A 12,721-nucleotide genomic window follows, 5' to 3' on the forward strand; every position below is an offset into this window, starting at 1 on the left:
TGATATTCGGGTTGACCCGTTGCGGCTCGTGAGCAAACAGATGCTCGCTGGTCGTGACAGCTTTAAGGTAGGGGCACTAATATCCGTAGAGAATAATTTAGGAGATTTATAGCTCGGTCAGAGGAAACTGTGTGCATGGATTGTTTGGAAAAAAATTATCTGGATCCCTCTAGGTGGAAGCGTGTCTATAGTTTCACGAGGAGTCTTGCCCATCGCGCTGGCACGGCGCACGCTGGTGTCCACGCGGCATGCATGGTCTCGGCACGCACACTTCGGATGGGCTTTCAACCCCTTTAGGCCCGTGATGAGTGTTTTTGGGGCTCGGCCCATTGGGCTTTATTATGCGGAATTCGTCAAAAGTTGAACGAATTTAACGTTTCATATTCTCCTAGAACGATTGACAACAATCGTCATCAAAGGTAATTCGTAGAACTAAAACTAAGAGCTTAATTCGGTTAACACTTATTCTCATGGGAATTTCCTCCGCTAGGATAGAGAGACAGAGGGCTTTGTCAATCAAGGTGGATTCTCTAAAACCTTATTTGTGTAATTGATTCAAAGTTGAATTCGAGTACTGAATTCTAAATTTGTTCATCTCAAATCCCCATGTTAAGCGTTATTGACCGGGTTACTTAACTAAATAACCAATTTAAATGATTAGATTTGTAAAATAGCCAATATTTGCCAAACATGAATGAAATAGCCAAAATGTGTAATAATCAAGTTTCAAAAAAAAAATTGACGTTTTTTAAAAGTAATAAATTGCTTATAATAATCGTCAAAAAAAATTTATTTAAATGTCAAGAATAATTTTACAATATAATTTTAACTTCTTGGTTGAAAATTTAAAACTCTGATCAATTAGTTTTAAATAGCTATTTCGTATCATTTTTTAATCTCAAATATCACATATTAATGAATAAACCAGTATTATTAGAAACTCATCACATGTGCTCAAAAAGTATGCAATGGCAATTACTCTTATGACCATTTTACATAGAGAAAATTAGAAAAATGACCAATTTAAATGTTCGACATTACTAAATAGCCAACGCTTGATAAGTTTTAGGTAAATAGTCACTTCAGACGTAAATATTAGGTAAATAACCACTAAAATTTACGTTTGAAAGTGGCTATTTACTTAAGATTTACCATACGTTGATTATTTAACAATGTGAAACATTTAAATTTACTATTTTCCTAATTGATCCTTCTATAAATAGTATCGCAATTCTAAATGCATATTATTATGAAATCTTAAATCAAACTAAAGGATGACCAAAAAGTGAAGTTAATCAGAAACAATTACAGAGCTAGGCTAATGCTTCTTGTAGTTCTTAATCTCATTAATTATACCGTCAGTGAGTGCATCGACATCATTATTCTTGCCAAAAAATTTCACAAACTGCATGTTTGGATCCATCAAGTACCTGCACCAAATTTCCATTACAAACTCTCATATTAGCAATTTAAGTCACATATAACATGCTAACAAATTTGTAGGTTTCCTAATACCATGTTATAATCAGGCTTTATATTTTAATTATATTATTAATTTTGACATTTAAATTCAACCATTAAATAGTAAAAAAAAAGAACCTTCCAACATGAAGATGCAGTTTCCAAATATAACGAGAAAAACTAAAACTAAAACTAAAAATAAAAAAATTTAAAAATAAAAAACTATAGAAGGGACAGAGTCGGGTGAACAAGTGAAGTTAGAATTAAATGATTTAAACTACTTTTTCCCATGAAATTGCAAAAACAATCATAAATTATAAATATATATGGAACACGAGACACGTACATGACTATAGAATGATCGACGAGATAATCCGAATCTTCCTCTGCAGTCTTCATATAATACACTCGGTATGCACGGGCAACATTCCGAATCTCTTCCGTGGTGCCGGTCAGCGCAACCAATTTTGGATGAAACTCTGATCAGTAACAAAAAGTACAAATATAGATGATTTAAATCAACAAGAATAACTTCTTTAACTGTCTGGCCATTAAAGCTGCAATTGTTTTCCAGCAGAATATTTCCTTGTGATAATGTTTCACCAGTTCTAAAGGGAGAACATAATAATGTTTCACCAGCTATTTTATCAAATTTACTCCTTTCCATATTAAGTAAGGGAAAAAAAAAAAGAAAAAAAAAAAAAAAAAAACTGATTATTAGCCTAGGTCTAAATTACCTTTAACATATTCACCAACTTGCTCAACAGTGTCTCTTTCGGGATCAACGGAGATGAATACAGGTAGAATTTCTAACCCTGCCTTATCCTCTGCATCACAGATTAAGAAATAATAAGGAATCCGTCATTTTAATAAAACGTAAGAACATCCCTAATGTATAAACCAAAATATTTGATCTATAATGATTCGACACTAGTAAAATGCATTCTTCAATATAGATTTGTTGAGCCAACCATTTCACTCTCAAATTTGTGATCAACCATAGCATTTCGCAAATTTTGGCATCATTATTATGAATTACAAGGCATAAAAGAAATCTATTTACACAGAACCTATTCCCCAATTTTCTATATAGATAGTGTAAATAGGGAACTATATATTGGAGTAAACAAAATGTGACGTGTACAAATGTGAAGAAGGGAAAGATAAAACGTCTTAAGTCTAACAAATATATTGTTTCCACTTGATTTCACATGAAGGACCTTGAACTCTCCCGAAATTCCCAAGAGCCACACCCAAAAGTACAAATGAAATTGGAGAAACACATGTCATATTTGTTCTAGCTTGCACTTGATTTTAATGCCAATGATAAATCAATATAGCTACTATAATTATGTCCCAAATGCTATGATTTTCAATAAACCAAGTATATTTTTTAACATACACTGTCACAAAAAGTAAAAAACTTACTTATTTTATCAATCGCAGCCGCTAGCTTCAGAAGCTCATCGGGGCAGATATCGGGGCAGTGAGTGAAACCAAAGTATATCAAATTCCATTTCCCAAAGAAATCTTTTTCCGTAACGTGCTTTCCTTTATGATCAACAAGATTGAATGGGCCTCCAATGGCAGCTTTTCCTACGGATGGTCCTTGTTTTACGTCGGTCGAAGCATTATATATTTCTACATAAAAAATTAAATTTATATTAAAACAGGGACGATGGCAGAATAACAATCTGGAAGTGTTGAAAATACCGCAGTAAACAAAACTGTTGTAGAGAGTCTGCTTCATTCTAGTACCACTTCACAGTAAAAGCTCAAGTCCTAACGAAGCTATGGATAGCTGTTTAACTAACTAAACAGGTCATTGGTTTTATTTTTTGGCTGAAAACTAAACGTCAATTTGACCAGAGTGACCTACCAAAAACCCTACTCACCTTCGATATGTTTTCTCTTCTCCTTCTCGTAGTAGAAGACAACACCAGCGCCAGTAACCAACAGCAAAAGGAAACCCAGCCACGTAACTGGCTGCCATTAATTCAACAGACCAGGCTCAGAAATGCCATTAAACGTCAAGCAATGCAACCAATAATATTTTATATAAAATTCTTACCGCTCCTCGGATGGATTTCCCAGCATTGGTGTTTTGTTTGGACTCCCTATAAGATTTTGTTTCTTCGTCGGTCTTTGATGCTTCACTTCCTGGACCAGCATTTCCTGACGCCACCGTCGAAAATAAATTAAGCTGATTCATCGTCGATGACTGCTTCCCAATACCTCGACATATTAACCCCTGAAGAAAATTTAATCAAAATAGACACACCAATTCATGAGCTTTCGTACGGATGCGATGAGTCTCTGCGCTATACAATTTTTGCAGCTTTTGGGGTGGACAGAAACCATATTTCGAAGATTAACCCGGAGTCCAAATTCTCCAAATGATTAGGGTATAAGGAGAAAAAGCACGAACCGATTGAAGAAGAGCGAAAGTTCGTCCGCCTTGAAGCGCCTCCCGGAGCAGCGGTTGCGACGATGAAAGCGAGCAATAAAGATAGCGGAAGTAGTTGGCTTTGTTGGAAACGAAAACCGCCATTGACAGAATAAAGGAAACTTTTTGGATCTGGGCAACAAAAACCTAAAAATTTTCCGTGCTCTTTGTCTAGGTTTTATTAAGGGAAAATAACACATTTTTTCCCCTGTGTTTTAGTGAAATGTCGAGTTTAACCCTCGGTTTTCAAAAATGTCGAGTTCATACCCTCTGTTTAACTAAAATGACGAAATTATACCATCTGTTTGACTAAAATGACAAAATTATACCCTGAAATGAATAACAGCGTCACAAATCTCTCTTTCATTGATATTAACTCTTATATAAGAAAAACTGAATCAAATCTATATCAGTACCCTAACATCCAAATTCTCAATTTTGAAATAAAAATAAACTTAAATTGAAATTAAATAATAAAACTCATACCTCCTGAGAGATGAGTTCATTCCGTGTTCGAATTGTAACTCTAAATCGTGGATTCTCTGTTCGAATATGAGATTTTGATAACTATCAACTATCGATGTTTACCCCTTTGCTTTTTTATGTGTTCTTCACGATTAAGAGATTATTGTTTATTTTTTTAGTTTTTAAATAAATTACATATGTGACGCAAATGAATAAAGATAATTGGTGTTTATATATAAGTATTATAGTCAACGTCAATGAAAAGTCAATAAAAATTCAATAAAATGAATATTCGTGACACTGTTGTCTATTTCAGGGTATAATTTTGTCATTTTAGTTAAACAAATGGTATAACTTCGTCATTTTATTTAAACAGAGGGTATGAACTCGACATTTTTGAAAACCGAAGGTTAAACTCGACATTTCACTAAAACACATGGTATAAATGTGTTATTTTCCTTTTAATTAATGACTAGTTAATATTTAAAAAATCCCGAGTAAATGTGCATTTTTACAAAATTACCCTTAACCGTATACTTTTAGATTTAACCCTCTTTTCCTTTCTATTTTCCTCTCTCGCTCCACGCTATTCATTTTCTCTCGATGCCGCCAGATAACTTGTCCGCACATCCCGTTAACACACCGTCAACAACCACACACCATGTCGCTTTCATCATGACCTTCTCTCGATGTCATCGGACGTTCTTCATCCATCTCCTCTTGTCTTCATATATGTTACTTCAAAAAATTTCCAATCGTCATTTTAAGTTATTGTTAATACGGTTTTTCACACAACATTTACAATGTTGGTATCACAGAGGACTCCAACTACGCATGTCGTGATTAGGTAAATTACTTTCCTTTAGGTTCAAGAAAATTGTGGCGATTGATGAACAAGGCCTAAAAAGCCACGATGTTAACGGGTTGGTGGTGGTGGAGATTGCTTCATGCGGTCGCATGAAGATCGAGGCGGATCGAGACGAAACTGAAAGGCTAATATCTCCAAAGAGCCTTAGAAGAGTATATCTAAGTGGCGGTGAATCTTTGGATGGCCTCTGTGTTGTCAATGGTGCCGACAAGACGAGTAGCAGTCTTTACTTATGCACATTTGATGTAATAAAGTCTCACGAAGACTATTGCGTGTAACTGCTGAATCATTAATAAAAGTTGAAACGTTCATTCATTCTTCCTTGTCTGTTTGAAGCTTTATGATAAACTATAGTCTTTAATCCTTAAATAAACTTAACAACATATGAAGAGACAAATGTAGATTTGCATGAACATACTTTTCATGGTTTGCATAAAACAATATATTCGCAATTTAAGGATCAAAGGTCTATTGATCTCAGTATGATTATTAGGAGAATCTATGATGTCTGGTTATAGGACATTGAGAGTTGGAGACTCTATAGTTCTTCTATGTATCTTCTGAAGGTACTGTATTGACCAGTGCACTTCTAGAGACAAAATAATAACAAACCATTTAACCTCTTATGTCTCGAAGTCACTACGTATGAATTGCATCATGCTTACCTCAATTCTGAAATGTGACATGTCATTTTCATACCTTACGTATTCTCATTTGAGAAAGTCAGAGTTCGGATTCACTATGTGATTCTGAACAGGACCTATTGGTGAAGTAATAAGTTATGAAGATGTCGTGACTAACTTTGTGAAGATCTCATAGATATGGAATTCATGTACAAGATTGCTTAAATGCAATGTATATCACCTCATGCTTTGTTCCTTTGAATGTGAATAAATGAACTGGCCAGTGTCCAAATTGAGTCATGACTCTTTTGGATGAATCAATGTGACTTGTTAGCTCATCATCAATACATTGTTTCTAACTTATTCACAAGCGACAAATGAGTTGAGGAAATAACATCTAGAAGGGTAAAATGGTAATTTTGTAAACCCGCCTAGCTGATGATATTCATGAAGGGTAAACATAGATAATATTCAGTGGATCCACTCATCACAATTAAGTTGAATTCTTGAGTAGAAAATAAATTCATTTGAACTGAGAGATTCTCAATGTCAACTCTTTAGTGGAGTCAGTTGACATTAAGCTAAACTTGGAAAAGGTTTGTGAACTTTTGAGTCCAAGTGTGTTAGCTCAAGTTTTTTTCATTTGGATCCATGAGGTCACTGTCACAAGTTATATCGAGTAGGATTAGTTAAACTAGAAGCTAAGTCAAAACAAGAACGAGACAAGTTTTCCGAATATTGTCTAAAGGGTATTTTTGTCTTTTTGGACATAGGATGAAATGAATGTCAATAAATTTTTTGACATCGTTATATGATGGCAAATGAAATGTTCGGCCATGATAAGTTATTTGGGCCTTGAGGATTAATTTCATTTCATGGAATTTTTCTTGAAAATTCTTAATGGTATTTTCTCATGTTGTCATGAACAAATGCAGAAACATCTAGAAGGTTCTTCTAGATACATGCTACACGTCCAAATAAAGGAGAAAGAGAGAAATTATTTTTGCATTAATATATGAAGATACTTGCCAAAAGAAAAAGAGGAAACAAATTTCCTCTAGAAGGAAATTGGTATGGGCGGCCAAAGGCAAGGGAGAAGCAAAAGAGGAAACAAATTTGCTTCTAGAAGCATAGTGATGGCCGTGTGAAATAAGGCATAGGAGATAAAATATAAACATGTGCTTGCTCTTTGTCTAGGTTAGTAAAATCGTTTTACTTGTTTGGAATAAAATTTTTATTTTTCGCCTCTTGCTAGAAGCGTTAAATATTTTCTTAACCCTAGATCAATTCCAACACTCTTCTCATGGGGGTGATTAATTTAATTCATTGTGGTCTCCTTTCCCCGGATCAAATAAAGCTACATGGCGCACGTAAGACGCGTAAAGGCGCAACCCGTAAGACGCCTACATGGCGCAACCTAAGACGCCTACATGGCGCACTTAAGACGCCTACATGGCGCACGTAAGACGCGTAAAGGCGCAACCCGTAAGACGCCTACATGGCGCAACCTAAGACGCCTACATGGCGCACGTAAGACGCGTAAAGCGCAACCCGTAAGACTCCTACATGGCGCAACCTAAGACGTCTACATGGCGCACTTAAGACGCCTACATGGCGCACGTAAGACGCGTAAATGCGCAACCCGTAAGACGCCTACATGGCGCAACCTAAGACGCCTACATGGCGCACGTAAGACGCGTAAAGGCGCAACCCGTAAGACGCCTACATGGCGCAACCTAAGACGCCTACATGGCGCACGTAAGACGCGTAAAGGCGCAACCCGTAAGACGCCTACATGGCGCAACCTAAGACGCCTACATGGCGCACTTAAGACGCCTACATGGCGCAACCCAAGACGCCTACATGGCGCGCTTAAAACGCCTACCTGGCGCGGCCTGAGACGTCCACTTGGCACAATCCGGCACACGTAAGGCGCCTACATAGCATGGCTGACTCGCAGTTGAAAATACTTAAGAACGCAAACCATCCAAGTGACTGGCGTGTTTGAAAAGGTATCCTGCTGAGGTAAAAGGATGGGCAAAACCATTGACACAAACAATTGACCATCTAAGCATGCCATAAAAGATGAATGTGCGAAAACATTCATAAGAATAAATAAATAACTTCTCATAAAAGAAAGGGGCAACTGCCTCAAATCCTAGAAAGCATGCGCTAAGACAAGTGCGCTAAAGGGAAAAATCCTAGTAAGCAAGCGCTAAAACAGGTGCGCTGAATGGAAAAACCTAAAAAGCATGCGCTAAACACTTGCGCGAGAAAAATAAAGAAAGAAAAAGGTCACTCGGCAGGATCGCCGCCTACAGGATCTGCCCCGTCGAGTGATGGGAACAGCGAGTCGAAGAAGTGGAAGGTGACCCCCCGAGAAACATTCTCGGTAGCTGTGGCGTCCCGACACTCCACCGCCGCCGCATGTCTTGCCTCCTCGACTCCGACATCAAAGTCGTCTTGAAGGTCGGACGCAAGCTGTTCCGCCGCGGCTTTCTCCTCGGTGACCCGAGCCACCTCCTCCGCCAAGGAGTCGAGCTTACGCTCCGCACGAACGCGGGCAGCCTCGCTCGATGTAAGCTGGCCCTGAAGAATGCCAACTTCTTCCGTGTGCGATTCCAACTGACGTCGAAGGTCCCGCGCTTCACTCCGGAAGACCTCCGTCGATCGAGTCGCCACTTCGAGGGCTTGACGTTCCGTTCTTAGCTCCTCAGCCATCTTCGCCACCGTCGCCTGAGCACGGTCGCACTTGCCGCGGGTAACTCCCAATTCCACGCGAGCCTCCTGAAGCTGCTCGCGGAGACTCGCAAACTCCGCCTTTGAGTGAGAACCTCGCTCGGCGTGGGCCAGCTGAGACTTCGTGTCACGACCGGCGAGCGACAGCTCGCCCACGAACCGCGACTGATCAACTCAAATCTATACATAACTCATAATATAAACACATTAATTAAGCATAATATCTCATAAGATTATATAATAAAATAGTTTGCGAAAATTCGGGGAAATTTTTCGCTTTTATAACTTAGAGTTTTATAGCGACTCCTATACAAATATGTTCCGGAACGTTTCAACAGAAGACACTAACCCCCGATTAAGAAACCCCATAGCCCATAGGTCAAGGCAATACGCGCTCGGTCTCGGTCTTCAATCTCGTGTCCCGCTTACCAGCTTTTCCCTTATCTACATTACCAAGGGTCATAAAACTATGAGTCGATTGACTCAGTAAGTGGGAGTCTATCTATAAAGTAAAACGACTAATGCCATGTGACGTGCAAACAAGCACATAAGAATGCAGAATGCAGATACATATGATTCAAGAGCATGTCTAACGCGGGGCCTCGCTCTACGCTATCACTTGCCATTCCACAAGGTTATACAACATCCCCTGCTACAACCCTTGGAATGACAAGAAGCCAACCTCAGACTTCGAGCAGTAGTCATCAGTAGCTTAAGTGTTTTAAGACTGTCTGGGATCCACTAGTGGTACCATCTTCATTTGGGCGCCGACGCTACGTGTCGTCATGACACAGCAAATGGGCTCGCCGGGGCGACCTTTCCCATTGCTAGAACGGGGTGCTCTCAGCAGCTCCCATGGAGTACTCAGCGCCATCAGGACCGTCTTAGTCCTCAACACGAGTCGGAACTCGTGGGTACCACCGACAACATTATTTATTGTTTGGATACTCTAGCTTATAGAGTATACAACTAATTACAAACAGGAGAGCGTCTCGGGATAAATCCCGAAAGAATTATGGTTTCCCTTTCATGCTCGTTAAGTGTTTTAGATTGAAGACTCAGGATGTGACTCCCGGTACTTCTACCCTCGGCTCGAATCCGAGAGTCTAACATGCTCTCCTGTCACCTCCGAATCTAGCCAAACTCTATGGTTAGCAGAGGGATCTAACAACAAAGCAACAACGTGGCTGGTTCAAGTTAGCGTTTGAACCTAACGGGCGTACCCGAACTAAGTTTTCAAGCAAGAGTGGCCGAAGCCTTAACTTTCAAGTTTATTCATTTTAGGGCTTTCACCTACTCTTGTTTACTAACAAATAAATGCACAAACAAACAGGGTTATTCCCTTAGTAAGTAGTTGACTTATATCTCCACACTTACCTCTATCTCCAACTCTTGCTGCTTGTTGGTCTCAACGCTTTCCTTCGCGTGACTACCAAAGCTAACAGAGGAACAACCTGCAAAGGTCTGAGCGGAGTAAGATACGTTATCATACTTGCTAAACAACGGATCATTGAAGAAACTCCGACTCGCAACGGTATAGGAACTGAATTCCAGGTTGTGCTCAATAACTTAACTTATCATTTATTAATATAATTTGGTTCCCCGATCGAGAATCTGAAAGTCTCGTATCGTAAAACACGATACACAAAATAAATTCCTTAACCAAGCAATTACAGACATATAAGGAATTTATCGACTTTACACAGATTCCAGACTTATAATACGAGTATATCTCTACAACGTGAAAATCGCAACTTTAACACTATCCAGTTTAACCCTTTTTCGAATGAGTCCGGGGTTTCCAAATTATATACGAACGATAAACCGAAATTAAAATATGAGCACAACGGCGAACACCAAAGTCATAAACTCTACGATAGTGCACTAGACACGTGACGATCGAACATAAAATCACGAGTTTATATACCAATTTCTTCTTCCTCGTCTTTCACCAGCCTCATCGAGTTGGAAAGTGCCGATACTCGTTCGCTGACTCTCGATCTTCTACAACCACGCTGCGGGTCAAACAATACACAAACAATTCAGAATTACGCAGCCAAAACAAGTCGCACGGCCAAGTAACACACGGCCCACAAATCACACGCACACGGCCAGCCTTAACCAAACGAATTCCTGAAATTAACGATCATCACAACTCAAGCATTAATTCAAAATCAATTCCAGCAAAACAATCTCAGAGTCACGTCACAAAATTCACGGCCCGACCATTCGGCTCGTATTATTCAGACAGCGACTGAAATTTGAATCATAACTTTAGCTACACAAACTCAAATCAATCGATTCCAATTCCATGAGAAAGACAACTTCCGTAGCTTTCTAAAAACATATTATAAGACCAATTTCAAGAATCATAGCTATCTGAAAAACTATCCGAAATTTCCGGTCGCTGTTCTGGAAATTCACATTTCACAGCTTTGAATACCAGATTTCAAAAATTCATAACTCTTTCAATACTCCACGGATTATTACGTTCTTGGTCATTTTAGAAAGCCCATAACGTCTACTTTCAAGGAAAAATACTAACAAAAATAATATCAGAGTATATCGGACTGTCCACGTCCGTTTACTCTCATATTTCGTCCAAAATCAAACCACACAAGAAAACGAGTTTAAACTTTCAATTCAAATCATCAACGTCACAAATCAAACCCCAACATCATCTAACCACAGCCAAAACCACAAATTCCAACCCGAAATCAAAAACCCCCAATTCTCCAAGAACCCTAGATTTCAATCCAACCAAGGAGAAGAAATTACCACTTCCAAACGCGAGATTAAGCTTTCTTGGCGAGTCACCACGCCTTCCCCGGCGTTTTCTTTTGCTCCGGCGTCCTTTCTCGGTCGGCGACCACGGCGGCGGCTCTTCTTGGCTGGTGGCGCGCGCGCACGGAGCTCGGACTCCATCTCCGTCGCTCACTCGCTCTCTCTCTCGGCTTCTCTCTCTCCCCCGATATCTCTCTCTCTCCCTCTCGGTCATCTTCTTCTTCTTTCTCTTTTCCTTTCTTTCTTCTCTTTTCTTTTTTTTTTCCTTTCCTGCGTGTGGTCTTCTCTTTATGGGCTGGTGGGTTTTGTCTTGCTCGGCTGGAGAGACTTAATGAGGAAGGCAATAGATGAGGATAAGTGATGAGTTGGCAATGCTAAACTTATCCTTCTATTTACAATCCAACCCTTTTTTCTCCTTTTTGTTTCAAATGGGTCCAGAAAAATTGTTACAACTAAGTCCTTATCATATAATTATTTAATTAAATCCATAACCAAACGGATTATAATTATATGATTCAAACCGAGAATTTTCTCCTTCGTTCTCGATTAATTTAAATATATTCAAGGTTTCTCGGAAATAATTCTCGTCCTTGAGAATTTATTTCTTAAATTAAATTCCGACATATATCCTCGGAAAATAATTTATTATTCGAGGCGAACTCGATAAATCCTTTATTTATTCCGAGATTTTCCATTACCTTAAAATAATTTAAATTAACTCGATAAACTTATACGTCCATCATTCACTCATTAATTTAATTGTAACAAACGGAAGCTCGTTTATTCAACGTAAATTACAAACGGCGAGATTCAAAAGTTATCCTTTACACTTCGCTTGAGCAAGCTCTTCCTGGGCACGCCTCATCTGCCTGATGAGGTCGTGAAGGATCTTCTCGCCCCGGGTCGCTCGAGCAAGCACCTGAGAAGGCAAAAAGATAGGTTAGCGAAAGATAGGTTCATCACAAACGACGCAAGGGAAACTTACTCTCTGTGCATCGGAAACGCCGTGACGAAAAAACTCCACGTCGCTGCTGGCCACGACGCTCTTCCACATATTCATAGAAGATTGAGCAAGGCCCTAGGAACATTCCCCCCTAACCTCCGCAGCCTCCACGTCGACCATCGAGTTTACGCGCTTGGAGTCCGAAGACGTATCTGGTAAAGCCGAGGAGGAGGGTCGCTTCAAAGAAGCGCGAGGACCGCTCTCGGTCCGATGATCAGTATCGGGTTTCTCCCGACCGTTCCGCGCAGCAATCCGACAACGGACCGCCGCCAATGACTTCGGGTCCCGAGAAGCCTTCGCTAGGCGCGCTGGAGCCCTCGCCCTAGCCGAAG

At 39.6% G+C, this 12,721-nt stretch overlaps 2 protein-coding genes across 6 annotated transcripts; both read right to left on the bottom strand.

The window, feature by feature from the left end:
- Nucleotides 1-912: 912 nt before the first annotated feature.
- Nucleotides 913-4,090, bottom strand: HCC1 (electron transport SCO1/SenC family protein). Its single transcript, XM_089630486.1, has 7 exons — nucleotides 3,890-4,090; nucleotides 3,533-3,712; nucleotides 3,357-3,447; nucleotides 2,890-3,102; nucleotides 2,199-2,288; nucleotides 1,808-1,940; nucleotides 913-1,430 (listed from the first exon to the last, which is right to left on the bottom strand). Exons 1-7 carry the CDS (start codon nucleotides 4,010-4,012, stop codon nucleotides 1,319-1,321), a joined length of 942 nt encoding a protein of 313 aa, XP_089486612.1. The 5' UTR covers nucleotides 4,013-4,090; the 3' UTR covers nucleotides 913-1,318.
- A 3,854-nt stretch (nucleotides 4,091-7,944) lies between these two features.
- On the bottom strand, nucleotides 7,945-12,184 carry LOC149404008 (uncharacterized). Of its 5 annotated transcripts, none has more exons than XR_016294536.1 (6): nucleotides 11,381-12,184; nucleotides 10,710-10,735; nucleotides 10,530-10,617; nucleotides 9,980-10,066; nucleotides 8,952-9,046; nucleotides 7,945-8,782 (listed from the first exon to the last, which is right to left on the bottom strand). XR_016294536.1 is itself a non-coding variant. In XM_089606099.1 (6 exons), exons 1-5 carry the CDS (start codon nucleotides 11,598-11,600, stop codon nucleotides 9,011-9,013), a joined length of 447 nt encoding a protein of 148 aa, XP_089462225.1. In that variant the 5' UTR covers nucleotides 11,601-12,165; the 3' UTR covers nucleotides 7,945-8,782; nucleotides 8,952-9,010. The 5 variants fall into 5 exon arrangements, 2 of the variants coding, with proteins under 2 accessions (XP_089462225.1, XP_089462233.1); XM_089606099.1 differs by having other exon boundaries at nucleotides 9,980-10,056; nucleotides 11,381-12,165; XR_016294535.1 differs by lacking the exon at nucleotides 10,710-10,735 and having other exon boundaries at nucleotides 11,381-12,183.
- Between the last annotated feature and the right edge of the window lie 537 nt (nucleotides 12,185-12,721).

Source organism: Urtica dioica, chromosome 2, assembly GCF_054948205.1.
Source record: "Urtica dioica subsp. dioica isolate 48M chromosome 2, U.dioica_male_clone48M_v1_H2, whole genome shotgun sequence".
Lineage (NCBI taxonomy): Eukaryota > Viridiplantae > Streptophyta > Magnoliopsida > Rosales > Urticaceae > Urtica > Urtica dioica.

Excerpts from the sequence above, each read along its gene's own strand:
- HCC1 (XM_089630486.1), bottom strand. The coding sequence starts at position 4,012 with ATGGCGGTTTTCGTTTCCAACAAAGCCAACTACTTCCGCTATCTTTAT. Across the intron at positions 3,103-3,356 it reads GAAGAGAAAACATATCGAAG|AAATATATAATGCTTCGACC; the intron begins GTGAGTAGGGTT and ends TTTTTTATGTAG. Across the intron at positions 1,431-1,807 it reads GTCGATCATTCTATAGTCAT|GTACTTGATGGATCCAAACA; the intron begins GTACGTGTCTCG and ends AATTTGGTGCAG.
- LOC149404008 (XM_089606099.1), bottom strand. The coding sequence starts at position 11,600 with ATGACCGAGAGGGAGAGAGAGAGATATCGGGGGAGAGAGAGAAGCCGA. Across the intron at positions 10,736-11,380 it reads TAATCTCGCGTTTGGAAGTG|GAATTCGTTTGGTTAAGGCT; the intron begins GTAATTTCTTCT and ends CGTTAATTTCAG. Across the intron at positions 9,047-9,979 it reads AGCAAGAGTTGGAGATAGAG|ATAAGGGAAAAGCTGGTAAG; the intron begins GTAAGTGTGGAG and ends TTGGTAATGTAG.